General features: G+C 38.9%; 1 protein-coding gene across 4 annotated transcripts in view; it reads left to right on the top strand.

Annotated features, from left to right (window-relative positions):
- The window catches only part of LOC129764786 (uncharacterized), a 1146248-nt gene that overhangs the window by 955224 nt on the left and 165726 nt on the right, over window positions 1-25298 (top strand). For 3 of the 4 annotated variants that reach the window (XM_055764269.1, XM_055764265.1, XM_055764267.1), the window contains one exon: window positions 11617-12047. In XM_055764269.1, coding sequence (XP_055620244.1) covers window positions 11627-12047 — 421 coding nt within the window. In that variant the 5' untranslated portion in view covers window positions 11617-11626. Of the gene's footprint in view, window positions 1-7269; window positions 7362-11616; window positions 12048-25298 lie in introns of those variants that run through there. The other variant, XM_055764268.1, reaches the window with a different exon arrangement.

Genomic DNA, 25298 nt, shown 5'->3' with positions numbered 1-25298 from the left:
CGGCTACACTGGGTTTGAGTGGGACATTTTGATTGCTCTTCTCTACTGACAGGTTGATGTTGTCACCGTATTAGCTGATTACCGGTTAAGGTCATTTTATGTGAGCTAGGCCGTCTGATATGTAGTGTTGGAGAAAAAAAATTGTAGGAGGTTATGTTCAAGACACGACCGCATTGTTGACGTAGAACTACGCTATAGGTCAATTCAAGTCACTTGTTTATAACTGCGGATATTATTTTATAATGCTACGAAAATTTAGAAATAACCGTTCTGCCTCTGACGATAATTATTTGATGATTCATTGTTGTGCTCGCAGAACAATACATGTTCGAGACAAGCGCAGCATCCATAGTGGAAGTTTTGCTACTGGCAAGCGAAACAAAATCACATACAAAATTCCAGAACGACATTTACTTTCTTGGTGATTAAATAAGCGAAATAAACTCTTTTTGCACGCGAACCCAAATAAAATCATGAATTATTATAACTTATTGAATAACTTGGTATTCACCAAATAATTTTTTGGTGCACAACCTTAACACCTGCTTCACCATAGCGTCAGTTCAATGCATTGATGCAATGTCAAAAGCACCAACGAAGCTTTTATGATGACAAAAAACAAACAATGTTAACTGTTTGGAAAAAGGCAGAATATTTGCCTCAGCAGAGATTCATTACTAATACACTAGCGTAAATAATTCCCTCCCGCTATCTCCCTCATTGTTTATATTTATCATTACAAATGGGGTTTCAGCGTAGCGAAGATGCACTATTTTTACGTACGGGTTATGAAGCACGCAGCACGCAAATATCCATATATCGATGGCTTGAAGCAACTAAATATACACACACTGATCTCCGTTTTGCGCTCTTCTCAACGGAAGCCCTTTCTGTTGATATTGCCAGTCTAGATTAACTTAGCTGTTACCATGGTGGAAAGAGTTTTGCTACCGCCATGCGAAACAAAATCACAGGCAGCATTCCAGAACAATTATTTGCTTGGTGAGCTGACGATAGCCTAGCTTGATGATTCCCCACCCAATTGTGTAGCAATGGCGTCAGTTTGATGCAATGGTAGCAAAGCAAGAGGCATCTACAGGTGTCTACAGCTCAGTCCGAAACGAAGACATGTGAAGGCGCAAAACAAGGAAGAGCAAACGATGTTCATTGTTTCGTATCTAGAACGATACTGAAAGTTTGCCTTTCCTTCCTTTCCTTGTCGGATTAAAGAGACTTTAAACTTCTTCAGTTCATTCGTCTCTAGCCTTCAAAAAGGCCCTTGGAAACTCTACTCTTTTCTCATATTACTCCTCCACTCCCATTGGCTTGAGAAAACCATTCGATCCCTCGCCGTCCAGCTCGCCCAGCAACGGTGTTGTCCGGTCGGTGTCCTCACGAAGAATGAAGTTTGCCTCAGCAAGATCCACTGTTTATACTCTAGGTAAATATTCCCCTTCGTTCTTCTTATTTTCCTTTGTTCACGAAAACTTTACATCTTACGATTTCCCCTTCGTTCCCCTTCGATAAGTTGCTCGTTATTGACAGCTCTGTTCGGGAAAGCACACAAATCGACAGAACAAATGTATGAGGAAATGGGAATGCTTCCAATTTTCATAAATTTCAACCATATACAGACTATGGGATTGTAATGTATAGCATATTAAACAAATCTTAGTTAATTTACGATTCGTTTGGTATGTAAATCGCCAGAATTCGTTCACGGTAAAAATAGTTAATAACGTTAACTTTATTTCATAAAAATGTGACCTGTTGTCTGATTTGGCACCCTTAATAAAAGACGTAGTTCTACGTCAAAACAGACACGGTTGACAATGTCTCTGTGCAGAAAATGATGCGAAAAGTTCTAAGGTTCAGGTTGTACTGATCTTGTACTTCATTACTTCATGAAGAAATTGAAAGTTTTGTGCGGCCAAATTTTAAATGGAAAAGATTTTACTCTTCATATATAACCCGAGAGAATACTTTGAACAGCACTGTACTCTCAAAATATTGCGTGAGTGGGAAGTTGTTCCGATTATTCCTAGATTACGAACAACTGTGTTTCTTACACAGAACGAGATTAATTCTCTAGTTTGATCTAGTTTCAATCTAGTCCATACAACTCAGAGTTATCAAGGGATCTTCTTTTTGTTAGGGAGGGAAAGGATTCATTGTTACTCGCAGTTTGTACAGATCGTAATCTATGACAGCTCAGGTGCTTATTAAACAAATCTTCTCTATTAAATATCTAGAAGAGGTGCTCTGATTTTGATGATAGCCTATGGTAGTTTCGACGCGGAAGGTGAGTATGAATCCAATCGGCAACCTAAAATTTTACAAAAATAAAACAGAAAATGAAAAACATCATCATATTGAAGGAATCAATTGCAAAATTTACAGTCAGACCATATCGACCAAGAAGAAAAGTCTGCCACAATACATCTCACATGCATGATGTGTTTGAACTGGAAAAACCATATTTTGTTCAGTGCCCAGATTTTCATGTTACCCCTATATCTTCCGGTTAGACGTAGTCCTAGGTCAACAAATCCAAAAAATTCTAAATGACTGAAGATGCCGCTATGATATGAAATTCAGCCAACACAAGAAAAATGTTTCTGGGCAAAATAGCGACTGTTTCAAAATATTAATTGTTATTAATCACGTTTTTATAACGATTTCAATTTAAACAGATTCTAAAGATGTCTACATATCAAATTTGAAAAACATCGGTTCAGAAAATTGGAGATATCGTGTACGCCAGCTCGAAAAAAGTAGTTTCGAAAAAAACGCGTTTAAAGTTTCAAGTCATGTTCGTACCAGATTAGATACATATACGTCATATCAGTTATATTTTTGATTGTCTCCAGAATTATGAAGAAAAAAACTTCTCATAAGAGTTTTTTTTTGCAAAAGAATCCGGTCATAAACTTCAGATACAAACGGAGGTAAATGAAATCCGAAAATCACCATAAATTTTATAATTAAGGGGCTCAGAAGGAAAAGGGTGTAAGTGACTTGATCGATTTCTCTTCATCAACTTTTTCATTACTCAATAACTCAAATGCAAAAACGTTCCAATTTGAGGTTTACTATAGAATCCGATAGATGAGGTTCTAATCAATGTTCTTCTTCTTCTTCTTCTTAATTGGCACTAACGTTCCTAGAGGGACTTCGCCGTCTCAACGTAGTATTAGGACGCGTCCACATTACGCCAATCGGCCTTGGCCGCCCGGTAATGCCGACTAAATGTGGATGTACGCCCGGGCTTGCCGACGTGCCGAAAACCGACTCGAATCAAACCGAACCCAACCCGAAACAAGTGGGTCCGGTTCGAGAAAGTCGAACCAAAACAAAACGAAGTAAATTAGCGTTCACGACATGGTGCTTCGTTTGTTCGTGACAGCTTCGTGCATCCGATGGGACTTCGGCTTCGTGTACCCGATGGGGCATCCACATTACATAACGAACCGAATATGCCGTCTGGTACAGGCCGATCGGCATCATTCTGCATAATGTGGACGCCCCTTTACTTGCGTCACTTTTACTAGTACTTAGATGAGATTTCTATGCCAAATGACACGCCTAGAATGCATTCTGTGTCAAGCTCTAGAATACGCGTGACCACAGTGCAAGTCGGCGTAAATTTCTTTGAAAAATAATCCCCCGACCACAACGGGAATCGAACCCGAACCTCCGGCATGTTAGGTATAACGACTCGACCACGGAAGCACTAACCGACCAGTGTTGCAACATTTAAATCTCTACAAGAGGGGTAAAAATCTTCCTCATCTGTATTTTGACATAGGACTATGTCTTTGATTTCTATATAGGGGGGGTCACTCTACGAAAAATGTAACGATTTATTAATTTATTAATAATTTTTTTGCTTGAAACATGAACAATGAATATAGTAAAAAAGTTAACAATTTGACGATTTAATTGGGTATGTTCTCTTTCGATTACACTCGCTTCCTCCCCGACGCAACAAGTAATCTTTTTGCCTAGATTCGGGCGTTAGCTCATAATGTGAGTTGATGCGTAAAATGAATTATTCTCCATTTACCGATAATAGGCATGAACTCTATATTATATTGCATGTTTTCCAATCAATTTGTGCTCAATTCATGTTTTTATCGTGTAGGTCTCACTACTAACAATTTGTGTAATTGTGGTCTAGGATGTCATACTATCGAGTATGTTGTTTGGTTATGTAAAAATGCAATGAATGAATTTAAATGGCTGCTGATTTAGAAGATCGAAAGGGTATACCCACGTAAATCAGATTATGATAGCTTGAGTAGTCGCAATCTTACAGGGCTATAAAGTTATTACAAACAATATTTCGGACAACGTGGTAACGAAGGAGATAATGGTATTTTTATATATATAATATATATATATATATATATATATATATATATATATATATATATATATATATATATATATATATTATATATAAAAATACCATTATATATATATAAATATATATATATATATATATATATATATATATATATATATATATAAGTTATAAGCGAAACCAGGCTTAACCTTCAAAACCATCCAACACAGAGCACGTGTTGTCGAGCGGGTAGTCATTGAACGAGGGTAATGATTTAAAGCAGGGTAGTTGAAAGTGTAGTCAACGGGTAGATTTGTCAAGTTCTCGCTGGATATAAAATATGGAGCAATGTCAAAATAAAGTAGTTCTAGCCTAGAGCTCAACCATCCAACATGTTCTTGTTCAACCATCTTTCAGAACCTTAGGTGATTATATATATATAATATATTTTTGAAGTCATAGATTGATTTTGATTTGGACTTATGTTTAAAAATGATACATGATGACTCTTTGTATTCTTCTGCATGATTGAATAAACAGAAGAAAAGGGTAGTAATGGCTTTAATGGTATTTTTGTGTACATTTTTGAACAGAATGCGGTATCGAATTCTACCACGTTATGTCATCTAACCCGTTTGAAGGATACAAGTACATACAGGAAACGGTTTTTCCAGGGCATCCATTTGATGTATCAAAAGAGAAAAAAATACAAATTTCGAACAATGAAAAACTCAATTTAAATGCAATTACTACACATAATCACAGACCTATGTCAAGATCCCGTCCGTGCCCCTAGGCTCAGAACCATCACCTTTTTTTTCCAAAAATCTGTACCATTGAAAAAATTCGTTGTAGAGAAAATTCTATCCTATTAGCATGAAAATATCACTCACTTATTTACTACAAATACTACATTTACATTTGCAAGTCATTCGTGTGTTTGATGGTGCTTATACATACTTTTGGCGGACTTGCATGTATTCTTCCGGATTCCTCCAGGCACATTAGTTTTGAATTCCGTGTTAGGGAAACACAGCTCGGTGGGAACACAAATATTCCCAGCTCACATGTATATTTGCAAAGCGGATTTCCACAGGTACATCGATTTTGAAGTCTGTGTTGGGGAAACCGTAAATTGGGTCAATCAAAACTTGGAAGTTAGGGCGTTTAGATAACGCTTAATATTTTAAAGTTATTCAATTGTTCATCTCAAGAAAAATAACATTCTATTAATTGTGATAGACGTGTAGAAATATTTCCTATCAATTGATACAAACATGTTTCCGATCTATTAAGAAATGCTCGAGTTATGATCATTCGAAATACGGGTAGAGTTAACACACAAATCGGCAGAACAAATGTATGGGAAAAGAAAGAAGAATTTCCATTCTTTCAGTTTTCATTAATGTAAACCGTTTAGAGATAAGCGAATTGTGTAATGTATAGCATATCAAACAAATCTTAGAGAATTTCCGATTCGATTGGTATGCAAATCATGGGAATTCGTTCACAGTGACAATAGTTATTAACGTTACCTTTATTTCATAAAAACGTGACCTGATTTGGCCCCCTTTCTGAAAGACGTAGTTCTACGTCAAAACTATATTTTCAAAGTCTATCTACGAGCTATGTTTACAGAGTACGGTCAGTGCTATCTGTTCACAGTTGGGCGAACTTCCACGTTTTCTTACTAAGCGCACGTTCATGGGTCCAATCGCAAAACAAACGCAAACAACTGAAATTTATTTTTTACTATAAAATTTCAGTACTTCAACCAAAGCTCGTCATTATAATATCATACTATTTTCAGAGAGATACTCGTGCACGATTTGTCCGTTACATGGAATAAATGTTTTATATAGAAAATATTATAGAATAAAGACAGCCCTAAATCGGAAAATTTCTTTCTAAAGTTTTGCTCTTATCAACACATTCGGCGTTCCCTTTATATTTATATAGATAGAAGAAGATATAGGAGTGTACCCAAAAACCCTCAGTTCCCAAATTTGGCTCCATTTGGTTGATTAGTTCTCGAGTTATGCGGGAATTTGTATTTTATTAGCATGGGAGTCCCCCTTTAGAGAGGGGGAGGAGTGTCGAACTACCATAGAAACGTTTATCGATCCCTAAAACCTCTATATACTAAGTTTGATTACATTTGTTTGATTAGTTCTCGAGTTGATCAGTAGCCCCCCCCCCTTTCTTTAAAGTTTCGTCTCCTCTAAAACCTCCGCATGCCAAATTTGGCTCCATTTACTTGATTAGTTTTCGAGTTATGTAGAAATTTGTGTTTCATTTGTATGGAAGATTCGTATGCAACATTCTCACTGTAATAAGAATCGACCGACAAGGTGACCATTTTCTGCGGTACGAGAGACCAAGTGACAAAATTAAAAATTTCCTGTTATTGATTACATTGGGTTAAGCATTTCATAAGCTACATACCAGATTCGGAAAATCACACGTGCAGGAATAAGGTATCGAAATTGTTTTGAATGCTCAACGAAAAACTCTTATAGCACCAAACTTCATGTTTCTTTTTTCTAGAAATCGAAAAAAACATCACATGGTTCGCTCTGACTTAACACCGACCAAATGATAGCGTTAAGACAGATAACGTAGTTCACGGAGTGTACAAATCTATATTTTCAATCGTTTGTCTGTCCGACAACTGAAATATGAACAATCTGAAAAATATATCGTCGGTGTTCTGCCAAAACGAACCAAGCGCCATTTTTTTTAAAATTGAATTACTTACACCACTGGATGCAAAAAAATAATAATCTATCAACTGTATAATGTCCCTGTCATTCGGATAGATGAGAACAGCTCTAAAAAAAAATTCAGTGTAGCAGACTGCAAAAAAACGAAATTGCATTCAACCAAAGCGAACCATGACCCCGCAATATGGCATCCGACGATAGTGATTGTTTTCTCTAAGAAGGCAGATCCGAATCTTCAACATATTTTTCTGTTTCGGACAGCTCCTGGAATCAGACGTAGTCGGGATCTGGTAAGTAAGACACCCAAAAGGCTGCCATAAGGTGCAGAAGCGTGTTAAGAGGCTGGTCTGCATTTTTCAAAATTGCGTTCAACCACAACGAACCAAGTGTAATGCATTCTTAAATCAATTTATTTTCATTTATTAAGATATTATTTTGTCAAAAACAGCTGACGTGAGTCATTATATATACCATTCATGAAATTATTCCAGAGCCGTTACAAAATACTAATGTGTTGTGTATTGATACTGAGTTAATAGTTAGCATGTACTTGGTTCGCTCTGGCTGCAAAGAGAACGAAGTTTTGCGTGTTTAGCAGCAACTATTTTTTAATTTTTTTTTTCATTTTCATAAAGGTTCTGAATCAGAAATTGACGAAGATGTGTGTTTACAGCATGTAAGGGAGTATTATGTTAGACATCCTGTTTGTAATATGTAAGCGATAAAATGATAGATTTGTTCAGACACAGTCAATTAGTGGAAGCCCAAACTTCAAATTGAAATATCTCAAAATAATGTTTTTTTTTTATCCAAAATATATATTTTTTATTAAGGCTCATATGGCTTCAACCTGACGGGGCCGGGAGTTCAATATTTCGACAATGTTTGCCTTATAACTATGTTAGTAATATGTAACCGATTACTCGCGGTTGGCTCGAGGTTAGTATTACAAGTGTTTTCGTAATTGTGATGTTGCTGTCTATAATGCTCTGTACGTGTGCCCGACACGGGATACTTCCTATTGGGATGCAGCTGACCATTAATCAGCAACGTCCCCCTAGTATGTACCCCATATCTAGCGTGGTGCGTCTTCTCGACTCGAGGAATCCAGGATAGAATGGTCACCAGCCGGCGCAATCATCAGCTCGTGTAGAGTTGTCATGAGCGGTACAACCTTTGGCTCTTGTTGAATCATCAGTGGACTGATGATGGACTGGTTGGCCCGTGTATCTGTAAAGAGTGTGTGTATGTATTGCCGCGACTAAGTAAAAGTTTATAGATCGGATAGGAGGGATATGAAACGGGGATACAACGAAGGAAACATCATTAAACGTTGACATCGGCGTTTCTGAGGAACAGGTATAGATGAAGCAGAAGATCAGGATCCCGGCTACCTAAGATATCCCGGACGGGGATATCCGATTGTCTGCCTTTTGCTCTCAGTGCTCTAGAGAGCTGAGAGCGAGCAGCATGGAACCGGATACACGACCAGACAACATGCTCGATGTCGTGGTAGCCATCGCCACAACCACAAAGATTGTTTGCTGCGAACCCAATGCGATAGAGATGCGCGTTTAGGTTGTAGTGATTGGACATGAGCCGAGATATCACGCGAATGAAATCACGACCTACATTCAATCCCTTAAACCATGCCCTCGTCGAGGCCTTAGGGATAATCGTGTGTAACCAACGACCGAACTCATCTCCACTCCACATGCGCTGCCAACTTACGAGCGTATACTGACGAGGAATGTGGAAAAATTCATTATAAGCAATTTGCCTTTCAAAAAGTGTGCCTTCTGAAGCACCCACCTTAGCTAACGAGTCCGCCTTCTCGTTCCCCGGAATCGAGCAATGAGAAGGAACCCATGATAAGGTAATCTTGAATAATTTTTCGACCAAAACACTCAATAGTTGTCTTATTCTTGTTAGGAAATAAGATGAGCGTTTATCAACTTTCATTGAGCGGATTGCCTCTATTGAGCTAAGACTGTCTGAAAAAATAAAATAATGGTCGATGGGCAGTGTTTCAATGATCCCTAGAGCATAGTATATCGCACCCATTTCTGCGACATACACGGAACAAGGATCTTTGAGTTTGAAAGAGGCACTGGAATTTTCATTGAAGATGCCGAAGCCAGTGAACCCGTTTATGCATGAACCGTCAGTAAAGAACATTTTCTCAGATCGAACTTTCCTTTATTCTGCCGAAAATATCGGCGGAATATAATCGGAGCGTAGATGATCTGGGATTCCATGGATCTTTTGTCGCATGGACAGATCAAAATTGACAGAAGAATTGCAAAAGTATGGGAAGCAAACTTGGTTGGAGATGCCCGGTGAAGGAGAAGTCAGTTGGAGTAGATTTTCGAAGTTATCAATCACCAATGGATTCATGATCTAGCAACACAGCAAATTGTTCGTTTCAACCCACTTGTCCAAACGAAGTAGAATCATTTTCTTTAACAATTTACGAATACAGGATAACATTGCAATCGGCCTATACGAATTGTGATCGCAAGCCGGCTTGTTGGGTTTTCGTATGGCTATCACTCTCACTTGTCTCCAGTCATGCGGGACAATATTCAGCTCCAGAAACTTGTTGAACAAGTTTAGCAAACGCTGTTTTGCCAAGTCGGGAAGATTCTTCAACAAGTTGAATTTAATCTTGTCCGACCCCGGAGCTGAATTGTTACATGAGAGGGAGGGCAATTGAGAACTCTACCATCGAAAAGTTCTCATAATCGCCTTGGAGCGGAATGTCGCGTACGACGTGCAGGAACGGAATCGGGACAATGTTTTTGGCGCTTGGTTCGTTTTGGAAGAACTACGACCATATAAACACCAGTGAATCGAACTTCAAAATTAAACTACTCAAAATGATTGGTATACAAGCCTCAAAAAATTGCACACAGAATCCTTCGTGATTTTCAGTTTTTGTACACATATTCCTTTTTTGAAAAGCCAATTTCACCATGAGCAGCAATAAAAGACATATACATTTGCGCTCTATACTATTTCTCATAGATTTAGTCCATTTCTGACATTGAAGAAAATGATTTGAATCTTACGGGAAAGTGATTTCAAAGATGAAATCTTAAAGATGGATCTAGATGATGTTTGTTGAAATTATCTGTACCAGTGTTGCCACACGTACAGATTAATCTGGAAAGGTACAGATTTTTTCGTAATTTTTAGTACAGATTCTGTGCGGTACAGGGTACAGATTTTCGTCAAAAAGTACAGATTGGTACAGATTTTTTTCCGCGTGTGATATTTCTTACATTTGAACATAGCGTTAAGGTGCATGACGACTTTCACGCCGCAGTATCGCTTGGTGCTGCTTTATGATCAGCAATACAATGCAATAATTTATCAGTTTCATAAGGACGGAATTCCTTACAATTCCTTACGTCTGAAAGAATTTGAGTCGGACGTTGCAACCGCGATGATGTTATGCATGTGCATTCTATGCATGTGAAAAAACCCTGACTACCGTGGACATTTATCGAGGGACAAATATACCTATATATCCAATTCCCAAAGAGAACTAATATTAAAACAAAATCGAATAATATTTTCATTCAAATTTCAACAATTTAGCATTATTTCCGGAATTATGCCGATCAGATAGAGAGTAAATTGAACCATAAATACGGATGATTCATTTTGACCATTGTTTTACGACAAGGTGAACGAATTTAAGAGTGCAAAAGTCGATTTTGATCGAATTGTAAAATCCAATCACTCATATGCATATATGAATATTGAGTTCTGCAGATCGGTGAAGAGTAATAAAAACATCCGCGAATAAAGGAAGCAATATGGCTGTGTTTCAAACTTAGATTACCGATGTGAAAACTCCTCGATTGAATGATTACGATAAAGTAACGCGGTTCCAAATAGGCCGGTACATCAGCTCCATTGAAGTTAGTTGGCGTGTCGTTGTTTTCCCAATTCATGAACGAGACCAAGCTGATATAAACTAAGCTATCCATGTTGTAAATCACATGCGCGTATTTTCTAACAAGGAGACAGCAATTAATCGATATAAATATTGATTTTCTATATTTCATTTTTCTACTTTACGACAAAATTATATTACTTTTTTCCCTTTACGTTTAACTGTTAAGAGATCAAACATGTCAGTTACGTTAATGAAATACACAAACAAACATCATACAACCTTTCGTTCAAATCATTTAATTCGTTTTTTTCATCGGTCACATTCTATTTATTTTATAGATCGTTAAAATATTCAAACACACTTACAATACATTAGTGTATTTTATTCAACATCCAAAATATTCACTAGAAATAATTTATTTGGCAGAACAACGTTTGCCTGGTCAGCTAGTTTTATATTAATTTCTTCGTGAATATCTTTTTTGATGTTTCCTACTTTTTCGTGGGATACTTTATAATGTGTTAATAATTCAATTTAGTTGACTTTTATATATAGAGAACATAAAATAACCTTCGAAACATTGTTTTTCATGCAACATCTAACCAAACCATTTTTCATTTCTCGATCTTCATTCGCAGAGATTCTCGGATGGATGAGTGGAAATACTTAATAGCGCTCCTGCTTGCGCTGCTAAGTTATCGACTCCCAACGGTGGACGGTGGTAATGGAAGTGGTGGTGGTGGCGGAGGAAGCGGAGCCGGCGTCGGAGCTGGCAGCAGTGGAACGGCTAGATCCGGACGCGAACGTTTCCCACCGCAAGCGATAGCCTCGCTGTCGTCCGCCTCGATAGCTGCGGCTTTGGCCGCTCGAAACAGTAACGCCGCCGCAAGTTCGTCCACATCCGGTGGCGGAGGCTCCGGTAGCTCATATACACCGACGGCCGCTCCCATCAGTCGCTGTAATTTGGCTCAGTTCCGCTGCAGGAATGGAACTTGCATACCACTTTCGAAGTACTGCGATGGAAGCATCGATTGCATCGACAAACACGATGAGCCCAAGTTCTGTACAGGTGAGCCCAATTCGATTACCTTTTTTGATGGTCCCGAAACGTCCGTTCCGATGGTGGTGGGAGGCAGTGGATAATAAAAGCTCCACCGCTCGTTGTGCGATTTATGGAAATCGTGCGTCGCTGTGGATCAACATTGAGCCGCGTGGGGATGCTCGAAATAGAAGTGAGATGACATTTGGATGGGTTGCTAGGGAGTAAACTTTGACATTCATTTCGATCAACTCCACCTTCGTACCATATCAAAAGCATCTTTAACATTTATGATGATGCTACCATACGAGCGTTGTGTTCCATCCCATCCTGTTGCCGAGTGCCAAGAATGGAACACAAGATTCACGGCGCGGCGAACGTTTGGCCAAAATGATGGCGCTTTGACGAGTATCGTCAGTGTCGTGTTTTCGGTGGACAGGATATTAGCTGTATAATTTATGGTCACTGGGACAGTGCCGATTGTGTGCGGGACTGCGGCCATTGCTGGCACATATATTCGCCATAATACGAGCCATTTCGGATGAAAATATGTGTGCGCCACTTTGCGCGTAGAACAGAGGACAACCATAAGGCTGCGAATTTATGGACAATTGAATACGATTTTGGGGCCGCACATGATGTGTTTATGCGGTCACGCTCACAGCACCAAGGAATGGCATTTCCGGGTGAATCTAAACAATGGATGTGTACATACATTGCGTATATAAAATATTGAAAACATATTTCTGTACATTTTATTAATCAACCTTTGTACATCCTCTTTGAACGGAGCAACACTCGTCTGCTCCAATTCGTAGACATATATGGAAAGTCATCTTCCTTCAGGCGATATTGATTGTCCTGTTCTTGATTGGCAAACAATAAAGTGAACCGCTCTGGAATTGTGGCTGTAAAAACTACTCGGAAGCTATTTCCAGAAGGTAAAATTTCACTGATAAGCGAACCCGGTGACATGTGAGAAACGAACGGAGCGATAGCGAAGGAGGAAAGTTTTCTATTCGCCTGTCCGCACTTCTTGACAGGATTGGTTTTTCGTTCGAAATCCAGAGTTTGTGTCAGTTTCAATTTTGACTCTCTGTCTCTGTATTCGCCTCGTGTGAGCGAGGGGCGAGGGGATTATTGACTCGGTGCAGGCGGACGAGGACGAGGAAGACGATCGTTGACTTCTGGCGATATCAAGACAAATCTCTTATTTTTGTTTTGTTGATATTTTTATTTCGCAAATATTTGCTCCGCTGTCTTATGCTGGTACCATGAGAAGGGAAAACACAAATAAAAATATTACGGTCGCAGAGATACTTATTTAATTGGACATTTTCGAGTGAAAACTTTTGGAGCAAATCCTCGTTTCACTTTTTTTTTTTGTTCAATATCGCCCCCATGCAATTAGTGATGGGTTGAGACAGTTTTTCCGCCGTTTCACTTTCACTCTGTCCGATCGAGATTATTGCATCGAAAGTCCTCCCGAGTCGGCGACGTAGCTATTGATCCGAACTTATGAATCCTATAGAATTTAATTATTATCTGGAAAAGGTTGCTCCTCCACCAATCACTTCGCATGATGCCCCGCCAAGTTCAAGGGAAAAAATTGTTATTCCCAACTTGGCCCTTATCATATTGTCCCCCTTCTCGTCTTCTACCGCAGCAAAACGTGGAAGAAAAAAAATCAAGAAAACATAATTCAGCCTGTATATAAAGGAATTATCTCTGCCCAAATAATAACCTCAGCATTATTAAAACTCCACGACATGAAAATCTTCTTTTCCTTGAGTCAATTTAAATTCATAAAAAATGCATGCGATTGCTGGCGTAACACGGTTCCACCAATCGCTCGTAGTAAGGCAAGCACGAGGAATGAGGGTTTGTGAATCATGGAGTTTTGTGGGGGCAAAAATAGATCCTCGTTAGAAGCGATGGGCAGAAGCTCCGTGGTGGGGGCAAAAAGAGCACATCCAAACTCAAAATAAAAGTCAAAGTCCGGGAGAAGAAATCCGAAGAATTACGGCTGCTGAATATTAATTTTGAATATGCGAGATTTGCCAGTGGTGGAGGGCAAACAAAGTCCTCGGCCCGGCAAGTATGGTAGTCCCTCGTTTAAAAGTTGCCGCCGGAGGAAGCCATTCGTCGGAAGGACGTACAAATATATGAACTCGTCATAGGAGCGGAGTTGGAAAAATTTGAGCAAACAATCGGAGGCAAACCAAACCGAAAGGAAGTGCCTTCGATAATTGGGCTAACGAGAAGGGTTGATCTGCTGCTTCCGGGCAGGGCTCTGGGAATGCAGTTATCCTTTGAGGGAACAATGTGGGGTGCAGGAAGCGCGTGCTTTTCAACGGTTTAATAGTGGCGAGAGTTTGAGGGCTTTATGCGAAGAATTTTTGATAAGTTTGACGTATATAAGTAAACGGTGGTTTAGACTAAGTGCCTGCCCAAAGAACAACTTAGAGATTGCGACTGAAAATAGAGTCTTCTGAACATAACTGGTAGCTTTTTTGGCACGCATATTATTTGGGTAAATGCAAATTCAATCTGATAAATCATCAGAAGAAAAAAAGTACGGTTTATTATCGTTTTTTACAAACAACAACAACAAAAAAACTCATTGATAATGATTTGGTGGCCCTGAAAAGGGCCGTTTTGTTTTGTTGTTGGGTATTGTTAGTTAACTCCACCAGTGATGATGACAGAAGGATGGTAAACAGATAATTATCTTTTACATTTCTTTTATTTTCTTTCATATTTTTTACTTTTTGAGTGGTTATTCATACTAATGCGAATTTTAATTGGACAACAACACCTAATACTGTTATGTAGAGCATATAGGAAATCACGTTTTCTAATATTTCTTCACTTTTCCAATTTTTCTGCCGTATTAACTTTCCTTGGGTGAAAATGAACACAAGCTTAAACCTAACGACCCGTTCTCGAGCGGAAACAAACCTTGGTTTTTATTTATGTTATGAAAATGGAAATAGATCGTTTCATATATTAGGTCATTTTCAACACAACTACTACGATATACAATTTTATACTCACACTTGTGCTAAGTTTTTCACAATGAAAGATTAAAATTGAAATACAAAATTTTACGAAGCAACCAACATTCAAGTTCCAACTTAAAAATTTAATTTGCTAGAATTTATCGTATCACTCACCTTACTTGCAATATAAAAATGCCCCCGACATGTCGATTTCCCCCAGGCAGCTTGGTTTTGATGTCTCTGTTAGGGACCCGTCGCATGTGTCATCAATTTCAACCAATCAGAAGTGGGTATTTCCGTTAGGATAAGGGTTGAGATTTTTCAATTGTTCGATAGTTAGTTACATGACATATATTATTTTCTTCAATATAAAATTGTTATGGAGTGCCAAAATCGATTGACGCAAAAATCTCATCAATCCATCATGAAATGAATGAGCAATAAGCGTTAGAAATTGGATAATTTCCACGATGTGCTCGATTTTCGATTTTCAATTTGTACCCCAATATGTTCCCGAAAGACGTAATTCTACGTCAAAACTATCATGCTTATTAATTGGTTGTAGTAAAGTCACATTCAGTTAATGGAGCAAATATTTGCCTCAGCAGAGATTCATTACTAATACACTAGCGTAAATAATTCCCTTCCGCTATCCCCCTCATTGTTTATATTTATCATTACAAATGGGGTTTCAGCGTAGTGAAGATGCACTATTTTTACGTACGGGTTATGAAGCACGCAGCACGCAAATATCCATATATCGATGGCTTGAAGCAACTAAATATACACAAGCTTATCTCCGTTTTGCGATCCTCTCAACGGAAGCCCTTTCTGTTGATATTGCCAGTCTAGATTAACTTAGCTGTTACCATGATGGAAAGAGTTTTGCTACCGCCATGCGAAACCAAATTACAGGCAGAATTCCAGAACAATTATTTGCTTGGTGAGCTGACGATAGCCTAGCTTGATGATTCCCCACACAATTGTGTAGCAATGGCGTCAGTTTGATGCAATGGTTGCAATGCAAGAGGCATCTACAGGTGTCTACAGCTCAGTCCGAAACGAAGACATGTGAAGGCGCAAAACAAGGAAGAACAAGCGATGTTCATTGTTTCGTATCTAGAACGATACTGAAAGTTTGCCTTTCCTTCCTTTCCTTGTCGAATTAAAGAGACTTTAAACTTCTTCAGTTCATTCGTCTCTAGCCTTCAAAAAGGCCCTTGGAAAACTCTCTTTTCTCATATTAGTCCTCCACTCCCATTGGCTTGAGAAAACCATTCGATCTCTCGCCGTCCAGCTCGCTCAGCAACGGTGTTGTCCGGTCGGTGCCCTCACGAAGAATGAAGTTTGCCTCAGCAAGAGGCAAACTTAGCTGTTATTTTCCTTTGTTCACGAAAACTTTACATCTTACGATTTCCCCTTCGTTGCTCTTCGATAAGTTGCTCGTTATTGACAGCTCTGTTCGGGAAAGCACACAAATCAACAGAACAAATGTATGAGGAAATAGGAATGCTTCCAATTTTCATCAATTTTAACCATATACAGACTATGGGATTGTAATGTATAGCATATTAAACAAATCTTAGGAAATTTACGATTCGTTTGGTATGTAAATCGCCAGAATTCGTTCACGGTAAAAATAGTTAATAACGTTAACTTTATTTCATAAAAATGTGACCTGTTTTCTGATTTGGCACCCTTAATGAAAGAGTCGACGCCCTATCGGGCAGCTTCGCTAGTGGCCTTTAGGAGGGTTAGCGGACTTCGGTACAGCGTCTATCTTCAGGAGGTCCATCTCCAGTGATTTGTTGTCAGCCCCTTTTTTTGGTTGATTGCCTGCTGATCAGACGCGGCTGATGGCAGACTGACGCTTCCGCATAAATGTACTACTGTCCATAGTTTAGCCGGTTGCTCCGAACTCCCTTCCAAGGCGCGGGATGTTGAGACTGCCTTGCTATCGGTCTCCTTCTTTAGCTTTCTGCTGCACTTCACGGTTGCTCAGCACTGTCAGACAATCAGAACCAGGGTTGCCTATAATACTTTTCAAAAAACTGGAAGATTGCTCTTAAAAAAAACTGGAAGAAAACTGGATCCTGTGAAACCTTTTTATTTTAAGGTATTTTAAGGTAAGTTCGTAGTACACTACGAACATCATAAGAAGTATGTGATTTTCGCGATTTTTTGATATCACAGTTTTCACAGTTTTATTAGGTATATATTACTTAACAAACAAACAAAAAAATGATGTCAATTGGACCGTCCCCTGAATAGCCGCAACCGGTACACTTGCGGCCAAAACCTTGTAAACTAGTGGGGGTTCTACAAGTTTTTCTAGTGGACCGATTTCAACCAATGATTTCTTTATGTAATCATGAATATATTTTCTGTCATCGTACGTAGGATTTTTTCAAAATATTGATTTTTGGCTCAAAAATCGAGACAAAAACATTCATCAAAATTATATTTTTCAAAATATCAAAATAGAATAGAGGTAGAATTCCCACCAGTTTGCAAAACATAGTTTCGAGAAAAACGGGTTTTAAATTTTGGATCCGCGCTCCTTACGCAAAGACTTAGGTCCACTAATTGGCTTGTAACTTTAGAACGAAGTATCGGACAAACCTGGGACAAAAACTACAGTAAAGTAGACATTTCAGAAAACATTTTAAACCAGAAATATTTTTTTAAGTTTCCATAGTGTACTATGATCGGCTGTGTTATCTAAAATGATTTTTTTACCCATTCCAATGCTTGAGAAATATAATTTTTATTGAAGCTTCATGTAGTATTTCTACATATAAATCATAAAACTGTAACTGTAATCACTGTGAAACAACATTTGAGGGATGGTTTTCTTTGGGCAAAACTTGTAGAGTCTCGGAGTCTCGGTACGGATTAGAATGAGATTTGATCATGAGAAAATACCATAAACTTTCCACAGGGGGTCTCCGTAGCTACATTGGTTGCGTGTTTGCTTAGTAAGCGATCGTGAGTTCAAAACTCAGGGTCCTCATTGGCCATCTTTGTGTTATTACGGAATAACTACGTCCACGCAACAATCATCAGCGATGGTGATCGATCCATGGTCGAAATCAAGACGGGACTATGGTACTAGGTGAGGCCGTTTCGTCACTAAGTTGGTTAGGGGAGCGGTATATGAAAACAGTACGGAAGAAAGCAGAAGGGGAATTTTTTCTTTGAAGTGTGAAAGAGACAGACTGATCACGAGCGAGCTTGGGCACAAGCGTATTGTGTTTTGTTTACAAACAAAACACAGTAGACTTCCAAGATGGCTGAAGAGTGGTTTTAGCAAGTTGGCTCACCTTAGGATATACTTCTACGCGCCTTGGGTCGAAATAAGATCTATTCATCCATACAACTATCCTGCTCTGCAAGACACATCGTGCTGTTATATAAATAACTCAACAATCAATCAACTGTCTCCGCTGTCCGGTCTAACTGGATAATGGAAGAACAGAAGGAAAACTCTTACGCCTAAATGGCTACTGTGTAAATGTACCATATGCAAAATGGTATAGAAGGGAATACTCTTACGCCAAAAAATGGCAACTGTGTAAGGTGCTACTTATCGATATGATAAAAATGTGACATGTACACGATGAAAAATTCGGCTCTGTTACAGCTAAAATGCTAATGAGCCAAAAAGGGATAAAAAAACTTTCCACATTATTGTTTCAATACTACAATGCACTGCTCAAGTATTGCCAATACCAAAATACCAAAAATTATCAAATTTCGGAATTGAGAAGCTATTTCTCTCAATTTTTGTTGGTGTTATTCATTGCTAATTTACTTCTCATATTAGGCTTATCCAAACCAAATTTCGGTATCAAGATCAAAATGTGCTTTCCTTAGACATTTCCTCTTGCTCGAGAAAATATTTTTGAAAAAATATGTATAGTATGCTTTTTACAGAATATACACTAAGGTTCATATGCGTTTAATGCAACGTAGGTATTAGCTCTTTAGGGGAGTTTAAATTATTCCCCTGTCGGAAGGTCAGAAAATAATGAATTTTCGTGGATTTTTTTCAGATGTAACGAATGAAGTGAAGTGTTCGTGTACTTTGGTTATTGTTTAAGGTATATAGAAGAATTTTTTTCCATTTTTTGAGTGCACGAATAATAATTATGACGCTATTGACAGCTGGATGCGTTGATGCTGTCTGAAAATCAGTACCTTGCTGGTGGTATCGGTTCTGAAGCAACGGGGTGTCGTAGAACAAATTCCAATGAATATTTTGAAGCTTTAGGACAATACCTGAAGCGTTACATAGGGGTTTTTGAAAATTAGAAAAACTGCAAAAACGGCGGCCATTTTTGTTAAAAATTAGATATTTTTTATGAAATCTTACTATAAATAAAATCGCTAAAAAATAAAGCGCGGTCATCGTGAACAGTCGTAAACGGTCGTAAATGGTCGCATTCTTGACGTAAACACAAACAGAGTGAAAGAGTGAGCAGCTGCGGTGTTTTTTGTGTGAGAGAGTGTGCGCGTCTGCATGTGTTCGTTTGCGTGTGCATGTGTGTGTGTGTGTGTGCGGGAGTGTGTTTTTTGGTTAGTTGGTTGGTTGATGTAAACAAAAACAGTGTGAGAGAGTGAGCAGTCAGCAGTTGCGATGCGTTTTTTTGTGTGTGTGAAAATGTGCGCGTCTGCGTGTGTGCATGTGTTCGTTTGTGCGTACATGTGCGTGTATGTGTTTGTGTGTGCGTTATTTTTACAGTAGCGAATAGAGAGTAGAGAGAGTAGAGAGTAGAGAGAGTAGAGAGTAGAGAGAGTAGAGAATAGAGAAAGTAGATAGTAGAGAGAGTAGAGTGAGTAGAGAGCAGAGAGAATAGAGAGAGTAGAGAGCAGATAGAATAGAGAGCAGGGAGAGTAGAAAGTAGAGAGAGCAGAGAGTAGATAGATTATAGAGTAGAGAGTAGAGAGTAGAGAGAATAGAGAGTAGAGAGAGTAGAGAGAGTAGAGAGAGTAGAGAGAGTAGAGAGTAGAGAGAGTAGAGAGTAGAGAGAGTAGAGAGTAGAGAGTAGGGAGAATAGAGAGAGTAGAGAGTAGACAGAGTAGAGAGTAGAGAGTAGAGAGAGTAGAGAGTAGAGAGTAGAAAGACTAGAGAAAGTAGAGAGTAGAGAGAGTAGATAGTAGAGGAAGTAGAGAGTAGAGAGAGTAGAGAGAGTAGAGAGAGTAGAGAGAGTAGAGAGAGTAGAGAGTGTAGAGGGGGTAGAGAGAGTAGAGAGAGTGGAGAGAAAATGGAGAGCAGAGAGTAGAGAATAGAAAGCAGAGAATGAAGAGTAGAGTTCAAAATAAAGAGCAGAGAGTAGAGAGAAGAGAGAACAAAGTATAAAGTAGATAGTAGGAAATCAAGAGTAGAGAGTTGAAATTGTCAAAATTGAAAGATCAACAATTGATCGCAGAGAAAGAGTAGAAGTTTGAGACATAGAGACATTTGGACTAAAAAGAAACATTGAATAAAAGAAAAGAGAAAAAGTTGCGAGAGTCTGTTTGAGTGCAACAGCAAAGCAATTCCAATGACTTTGCGGTAAACTTATTAAAACATAGAATTGGGCCGCTAGTATAATATAATATCTCTAAATATCGATTTTTAAAAATCGAAAAAATGAGATATTAAAAAACGGCTATGAAACGCCTTAGATAATTCATTTTACCATGCTGATAAAAATATTTCAGCCAAATCGGTCGAGTAGATCCTGAGATATCGATACCACCAGTTGAAATAACATGGTTCCGAGAAAAACGCGTTTTAAAATTCGTACAGCAATACTATATCCCTTGAGGTGACTTCATACTTTTGGCTGTACCTTTCCAACGAAATAAAATATCGAAAAATCCTTTTAGGACTACTGTTCGATCGCAATCATCCACCGTATGACTAAGTAAGCCTCCTTGTGACGAACAACCGATGATGACAGCAACGATTACTACGAGTACTTCACATAAACGAATTAAAATGAAATGAAATCAAGAAACAACACTGGCAACACGTCATGTTGCAACGAACATAGACGTCAAAAACTACACGAAAACGTACACACTCATACACACATAAAACTGACACTAAAAACACACAACACATGTTCTCGAAAGGAAGTTGTTTTTTTCACTGTCCTTTGTGTCAGTTTTTCCTACCAGAATTATAAGCGAGTTATAAGTGAAAGAGTGCGGACGTTTTTATTTGCGCTCCCGAAACGTTTTTTCCACCTTCCACCATATATCGTGATATTCCGCCAGCCGTATCACCTTCATCCACCATCGTCGCCATTTAGGACCCATCGTGGGACGAGGACAACGCCAGATTCGAAGCGTACAACTACTTTTTGTAGGGCCTAAGCTTAACAAAAATGCAAAAAACAAAAAAAAATTCTCGATTTTCCAGACCGGGGTTCCCCTTTAAATTAATAATTCTTAGAACTAAAACTTCTTTGAGTGAGAAGCCATGAGAAACTAATATCCATTTAATGTAAACGGAAGCATGGTTACTTTGGGGTTTGAACTCATATCAATTGAAGTCAATGGAGACCATTTACTCTATGACCTTCTGAACTTTAGAATAATTTGAAGGATCTGTAACATTTGATGTTTATATAAACCCAAAACCAGCAGAGCACTCGGGATCTATGAATCATTTTGTGTAAGTTTTCTTGCTATGAACATTATACCAGTCGTGGATGAAATGTCAGATCAAATGGTCTGAATTTCAGAACGGTTTGGAGGACTAAGAAATCGGATATTTTTATAAATTGAAATTGTTGATTCTTGAGTAGGCTGTGTAATAAGACAAAAATTGAGTAATACCCTGTTTTTGAAGTAGTTTTTTGAGTTTCCATGGCATTTTCAATAAAACACCGACGAATTGAACGAAATGGATAGAAACCAAATTACAACCTCGCCTGTCGCAAGAAAAAGAGAGATCGATCCAACGTCGAACGAGAAATGTCAAAAATAGGAAGGTAGAGGGAGAGATAATATTTATCATCGTAAATTTATTTTACATAAAATGGGTAAAACTAGACCACACATATAAAACACACTGTATAAAACTGGACGATATTCCAAAAAACTGGAGATTTTAGGGTTCGACTGGATGACTGGATCGAGAAAAAAAACCTGGAAGAATCCAGTTTAAACTGGAACATTGGCAACGCTGATCCGAACCAGGCTTCCTTCCGACGCTCTCGCCATTCTCCTGAATAGAGGGTATGTTTTAAATGCCGGATTGGCTTTTTTTGGCGGACACTAAGTGCCTCAGTATGTCCAACTTCTTCGCTCTGGGGATTTGGCACTTGAGGAAATTGGCAGTACGAACAAAGTATCGAACGTAGTTGTTTCACAGTTTTCGCCAAGGCTACTGCAAATCAACTGATAAGAGCGTCGATGCATTCTTGTAGGAGGCTCAACTCGTTGCTATACAAAGGAATACATTTTTTCAATTCGATGCCCAGGGAAATAAAACGAGCAGCAACAATGGCAGAGTTTAAGCGAATGTGTATTTCCCACGTTAAATCTGTTTTATAAACAGGGTTTCAGGGTTTAATTTTTTTATGTTTATTAATTATTGAAATTAAAAAGGTATCTCAAACTGCCATGTTCGTACTGATGATGATGATGTTTTTTTTTATTGTATTGTAGATTATTAAAAAAAAAAGAAAAACGAGCGTTGTCTACGAAAGTTTGAGCCTCGCACGTGTTTGGTGGGCCTGGACTAATGTTAATAATAAACACTGGCAGTAAACTGACACACAATGAAATTTTATGTAGGGTCTGATGTGGAAACTGGAATTGGGATAGCTCATTCAGAATTGTCGTAAGCTATCTTTCACCAGATGGTGGTATCGATTATTTCTGATTGTAGCAGATATCTTTTATCTTGTGCTCCCTTGGCCGAGTGGTTAGCGTCATAACTAACATGCCGGGTGTTCGGGTTCGATTCCCGTTTTGGTCGGGGGAATTTTTCGTCAAAGAAATTTCCTCCGACTTGCACTGTGATCACGCGTATTCTAGAGCTTGCCACTCAAAATGCATCCAAGGCGTGTTATTTGGCATAGAAATCTCAACTAAGTACTAATAAAAATGACGCAAGTAATACTACGTTGAGACGGCGAAGTTCCTCTAGGAACGTTAGTGCCATTGAAGAAGAAGAAGAAGATATATTTTATGCTCTAAGTTGAAACTTTTGGATATTGGATTCAATTCCCAATCAATTAAGGATCTTCCCGGGTTGGAAATTTTGTTGACATGCCTTGGAAAAAACTTTGGGCCTGAAGTTGAGACTATGACTATGTCAATGTCGATATGGATAGGAACATTGTTTGTTTTTTCACAGTTTATGCCTATTTTTAATGTTCTATTGATATATATATATATATATATTTATGCCTGCAACAGAGCCAGTTCGCTTTGTTTTTGTTTTTATAATACTGGCTTCTTGATATATTTGAAAATAAAAATTATCTATAAGATAAATCGTTCTGCTCAAACCTTTGTAGGGGTATGAGGCAGGCCATCATCATCATCATCATCATCATCATCATCATCATCAATAAACGTAGGATTTACTGTCATACTGTCATTGGATATAAAACTGTCATTGAATGTAAAATTGTGTGTATTGTGTATTTCCTCGGTCCACCATTCTTGCGTACTTTGCATTCGAGGATGTTTTGTTCGATCTTTATTATTCCACAGAGTTTTCCAACATTAAATCACATTAAATTCTCTCTCCCCATAACTTATTGAAAACCATTTCCAAACCCCAAACTCTATCACCTTAAATGGAACACGTCGCTACCGAGAGCTAGAGTTTTCATTCTCTTCCAAACCCCGCCAAGCAGCCATCAATTTTTCACCAGATCTCGATATCTTCGCTCATGCTGGCAGCTTCCGCCACTTCCGGGAGGTCCGGAAAATAAATGCAAAAAGGAACATTCAAAAGAAAAAAAAACTTATGGGAAATGTTTAAAATTCAGGCGGTCTGCGTTCCGGGAAATAAAATATCCATTACTACTTTTCCGCCCGATACTTCACCGCGCTGCGCGTATTGCCACCGAAGAGGTGAATAGTTTCTTTCCGATTTTCCCCGCGCGCACCTCACCGCCCCCCGTTGTACCAAAGTGAGAACGAGTGAGAACCGCACTTACCGATTCAGCTTTCCGGAAAATAGTTTTATTTTCGAAAATATAATATTGAAGGATGAAAAAAAAATCCAGCCAGCCCAGACCAGCGTAACGGCCGGCAGCATTGGAATGTTTGTCAGGTTTTTGTGTGCAGCAGGAAACGGATTGCGAGGGAGGAAATCATCGATAACATGCCTTCGGTTTTCCGGACGCCAGCACTCCGGACGCGCAATTGGAACCGACGGAACGATGGAATCGTGGGAAGAAAACCAACGATGGATGTTGTCGAAAATCTTAGCCATAAAGTATCCGATGCCATTGTTGCGACCGTTCGAAAGCCCGGACGGACTCCGGATAGCGCGCTCCTCGCAAACACATTCACACACTCCGGAAAGCGGAAGTACGAGATTTTTCACGATTCAATGAACGTCCCGAGCTGGTCGAGCGGAACGGGGTTTTCTTGTAGCTTCTCGGAACGGAAAATGCAAAATCTTTCAAATTCAATAAATATTTAATAGGTGATAACCAGCTTCATGGTAGATATGTTGGACGCCATTTACGGCCGAACGCTGTGAAACGCTTTGTGTATTGCATAAGGCCGAGAGACAGAAGAGATAAGGACCGAGAAAAATCAACCTTTCGTTTCTGTCATCTATTATGTTTATACATTCAAATGTTGCCTTTGCACGTGTTAAGTCGATTGGCAAAGCACTATTTCTGTGTGTAGGAGCAGCAGAAGTGCACTGTGCAGCTCAGTCATCCAACAGGGTTGCCCGAAGACGTCGTTATCGGAACGGCTCTTGTGTTGCTTCCCATGCTGTTGGCAGGAGATGCAGACCGTTGGCTGCCCGAAGGTATGTTTGCATCACGATTGATTTCTATATCGTTCGGAAAAGTTAGAATATTCCTTGTTGCTCATTTCTCGTTTTGTGTCGGTTTGTTCAAGGAAGAATGGACGAAGCTGTATCGCCGAGGTGCATCTTATGGTTTTTGCGCTCAACAGGGTGTGCTGTGGGGCAAACAAAATCGAGCAGAACTGTATAATAGTTGTTCATTGACGATTACCTGCATTTGTTTGATTGTTTGCAGACAACGAAGCGTAGATTTGTGAAATTAGCCTGTGGTGTAGA

This window comes from Toxorhynchites rutilus, chromosome 2 (genome assembly GCF_029784135.1).
Source record: "Toxorhynchites rutilus septentrionalis strain SRP chromosome 2, ASM2978413v1, whole genome shotgun sequence".
In the NCBI taxonomy this organism is placed as follows: Eukaryota; Metazoa; Arthropoda; class Insecta; order Diptera; family Culicidae; genus Toxorhynchites; species Toxorhynchites rutilus.
Note: the sequence above shows the minus strand (reverse complement) of the source record. Positions and strands in the feature narration are given on the sequence as shown.